Here is a 3,584-nt window from a genome sequence, read left to right as displayed (position 1 = left end):
ACATAGCTTTACTTAATAAAACTACACATACAATAAACAAACAAAGTATGAAGCAGTTTTTACAATTTGTAACACAAAAAATTAAAATCTGTACTAAAGAAAAACGTAGCTAAAAGTTGTTTATAGCAGTCTATGAAATAAACCAAAGCTAAATTATTGCAAAGTTGTAATGAAGACAAGTGTAGCTGATTATGCAGAATTGTCCAAGTGTTAACAGTGATAAGAATATGGTTTTGAACAACCTGTACACATAATTTAGACCAAAATAAGTCAAGAAAACCCATAGCAACTTTATTTAGTGGAATGCTCATTTTTGTTAAGGAAATTACGTGCAGGTTAAGTGTTGTTTGTGTGAAATACTTTGCAAATAAAAAACCTAAAGTTGAAATCAAAGTCAGTAGTCATGTAATGATAACATTGTATTATTGTGTAGCATACTTGTTGCATTAAAAAGTCTGACTGAGCAAAAAACAGGTGGGGTAATTCTTAATGGAAAAGCAATATGTAATCTGGACTCCTTGGACAAAGGTCCATCTAATGATATTTATTGCATTTGATCAAGAAATTTGCAAGAAAAGTTCCAGGAAGACAGATGAGAGTATATTATTTATATAGATTTGACTTCTATTCTACAGTTATATTTGAAACAGTATCATACTGTCTATCTCATATGAAAAGGTAGAGAAGTAGTTCAAGAGTTGAATATTTACCTTGCTACGTGTGGAATGGCTTTTATATTTATTACACACTTTATGCTTACAATAGCTGGCCTCATAGAAGTTATTTCTATTTTGCTTAATCATTGAATGAGTAACAGAAAGAAATCAGTAATTTTGAATTTTGACATGTAGCATTTTATTAAAAATAAACGTTTTGCACTTTCATTTAAGTTAGTTGAAAAATAACTTTCCTTTCTGTTACTCTAAAATATACAAAAAAATTATGTACTTATGGAAAATTCTAGAAGTATATGACCTTTCATATAATACATAATACTAAAATGCCCACATTTATTTTCCCATGTTTTGTAACTGTTTTAAATAGTTAAAGTGGGCATAGTATTTTGGCTTCATAATTTCACTCTGATGTTATGACAGATCATTTATGTAAACCTTTTAATTTAACTATAAGTGACAGCTTAGTTGTATTTTGGGACTTGCATTGCAAGTGTTTACCATTTTTATATGATCCAAACGTGTATTTTTCAGTCTGTCAAAAAAAAATATACCACGAAAAGTACTAACAGTAAACAAATTACAGAAACTTCATGCAAGAGTAATTTTTTATTCAACGAATTAACAGAAACTGATCAAACTAACAAGCTGGTCAGTTTCTTGTATCCTTTGAAAAATGCCTTTATTCATATAACAACATTTTGATCAGAAAGCATTTTGTATATTGAATAACTGATATATTGTGCACAAGTTACAAATAATTGGTAATACAACATTTTTATATCCCTGTTGCTTTCAGCCACAATGGAATTTTCTCAGTTGTAGTTTTGTTGTATTAGATTTACACCCATGAAACAACTTTAGAATCTTCCCAAATGTATTCACCTTTTGGGGACTTAATATTAGGTGGCAGTAAAGCTGCATATACAATAGGTTCAGCACCTGCAAAATAAGGTATTTTATACACTTCACATATATATATATATTATAGAACAAAGAATAACTTATGGTTTGTTTTTATCACTTTAGAATTTTCAAATTAATTTTTCCATCTAATGTTAGTTGTTTTACACAAAATAGTACTAGACTTGTACATGGATATTTGTTTTCTATGCACCATAATGTTATTTTCATAAATTGTTTAGATTTGTTGATTTTCTTGTCGTAGTTAAATTTACTACCATTAAAACAAAATACATTATAACAGCAAACTTATTTCTGAAAAAAACATTTAAATAATTTTAAATTAGCAATAAAGCAATGCATGTTTTATGTCTTTAGATTTGATTAATTGGGAATAAAAGGTAGATGTATGTTTTGGAACACAAAATCAAAGCTTATTATTTTTAACTAAAGGAAAAATTATGATGAAATGTACCAAAAAAATTTACTTAAATATTAGGGAAAAAAGTAATTTATAATGAAGTGTTAGAAAAATACCAAATTATGATGGCTTCAATTTTTTAAAAATTGATGCAAAATGTTATTTTGCAAATTACTAAAAAACATTTTCCTCAAACTTCGTGAGAGAAACCCTAACATCTTTGGAGATCTGACCATATTAAGAATAAATTCATTCAGAAAACCAACCTTTATGGTAAAAATTCATAGTTTATCCAGGAAAAAAATGGTATAACTACACCACCTTGATCAGTGGTGTGTAAATGACTTTCATTTTTTTAACCTTTGGAGTAGTTAAATACTAATTTTAAAATTTTATTAAAAATAACAAAAGGGAGAACAAAACTGATTACCTTCTTCAATTGTACGAACTCCTTTTCCACTTGTCATGTCTGTATTTACGTATCCAGGATGTACCTAAAGCAAGATTCGTAACTCACTATTGTATAACAAGATCCTTTACTTTGTTAAAGTTGATTTTTAAATCTTGTAAGCTTATACACTATCATCAATAACTTCTGATTAAAACAAACTAATTACACAGTTCAATCTAAAAATTTACACAGTAAATAATGTAGCTAACTTAATATATATCAATCTGAATAGAAGTAGGCTGTTATCGATATATATATAAAACATTAAAAATTCAAATTAGCTTCATTTATATAAATGTATAATATTAATTCTGAGATTTACTAATAGTTAATTTTGATCAAGTACTCTTAGTCTTATCTGAACTTAAATACGATGTTCGCAGTACAGTAAAACAAAAACTAAATTACATTAATTTAGTGGTGTGACCATAAAGCATAAGAAGACAAGAAACAGACTACTTGAAACTAGATATAGCTTCAAAACTTTGAAGTTTGACACAATACTAAATGTTTGAACAAGTGGCATGGGACTAAGCGAAAAACAACTGTGAAAATGCAGTACTGGTGCAACATTTCCCAGTACACAATAATACTTAAAAATCTGAGATGTGTTAATAGAACTCTGAAACTCTGGCCAACAACAATTACAAATCATAGCAGCCACAAAAACAATTATATGTTTTACTGAGCAGTTTAACTTGCACTTACTTAACTGTAGAATTGTCTACTTTAATGATTAAGACTTTTCTTCCATTACATATTCTTAAAGTATACATACATTCATCACTTGAAATTTTAAAAGTAATTTGAGAAGTTATTAAAAAAAAAACTTTATGAATGAACTCTATGTGCACTGGGTTAGTTGATTGGACTGTGCCCCTATTGAATAATTACTACATGTATCTTCACATGCCCAGGTAATGCTAGACTCCAGAGGTGGCAGAGTAGGAGCATTAGGTTACTCCATGTCAGTGACATGAATTTGTGAATTCATATCTGAAAATGTCTCAGGATTTTTTTATTGTAAAATAAACAAAATAGATAAGCTCAAGACTCAAGAAAACATGTCTGAAAAAAAAAAGGAATTGTTCAAATTGTCCACGAAAAAAACAACAAAAAAAACTGTCATCTTAAC

At 28.2% G+C, this 3,584-nt stretch overlaps 1 protein-coding gene across 7 annotated transcripts in view; it reads right to left on the bottom strand.

The window, feature by feature from the left end:
• Positions 1-1,264: 1,264 nt before the first annotated feature.
• Positions 1,265-3,584, bottom strand: part of LOC106473014 (carbonyl reductase [NADPH] 1-like) — an 18,982-nt gene continuing 16,662 nt past the window's right edge. For all 7 annotated transcript variants that reach the window (XM_022401522.1, XM_022401521.1, XM_013933685.2 and 4 more), the window contains exons 8-9: positions 2,429-2,492; positions 1,265-1,616 (exon numbers count right to left, since the gene is read on the bottom strand). In XM_022401522.1, the coding sequence (XP_022257230.1) occupies positions 1,516-1,616; positions 2,429-2,492 (165 nt within the window). In that variant the 3' untranslated portion in view covers positions 1,265-1,515. The remainder of the gene's footprint in view (positions 1,617-2,428; positions 2,493-3,584) is intronic.

This window comes from Limulus polyphemus, unplaced genomic scaffold (assembly GCF_000517525.1).
Source record: "Limulus polyphemus unplaced genomic scaffold, Limulus_polyphemus-2.1.2 Scaffold5811, whole genome shotgun sequence".
Classification (NCBI taxonomy): domain Eukaryota; kingdom Metazoa; phylum Arthropoda; class Merostomata; order Xiphosura; family Limulidae; genus Limulus; species Limulus polyphemus.
The sequence above is the reverse complement of the archived record's forward strand: the minus strand, read 5'-3'. Positions and strand labels throughout refer to the sequence as shown.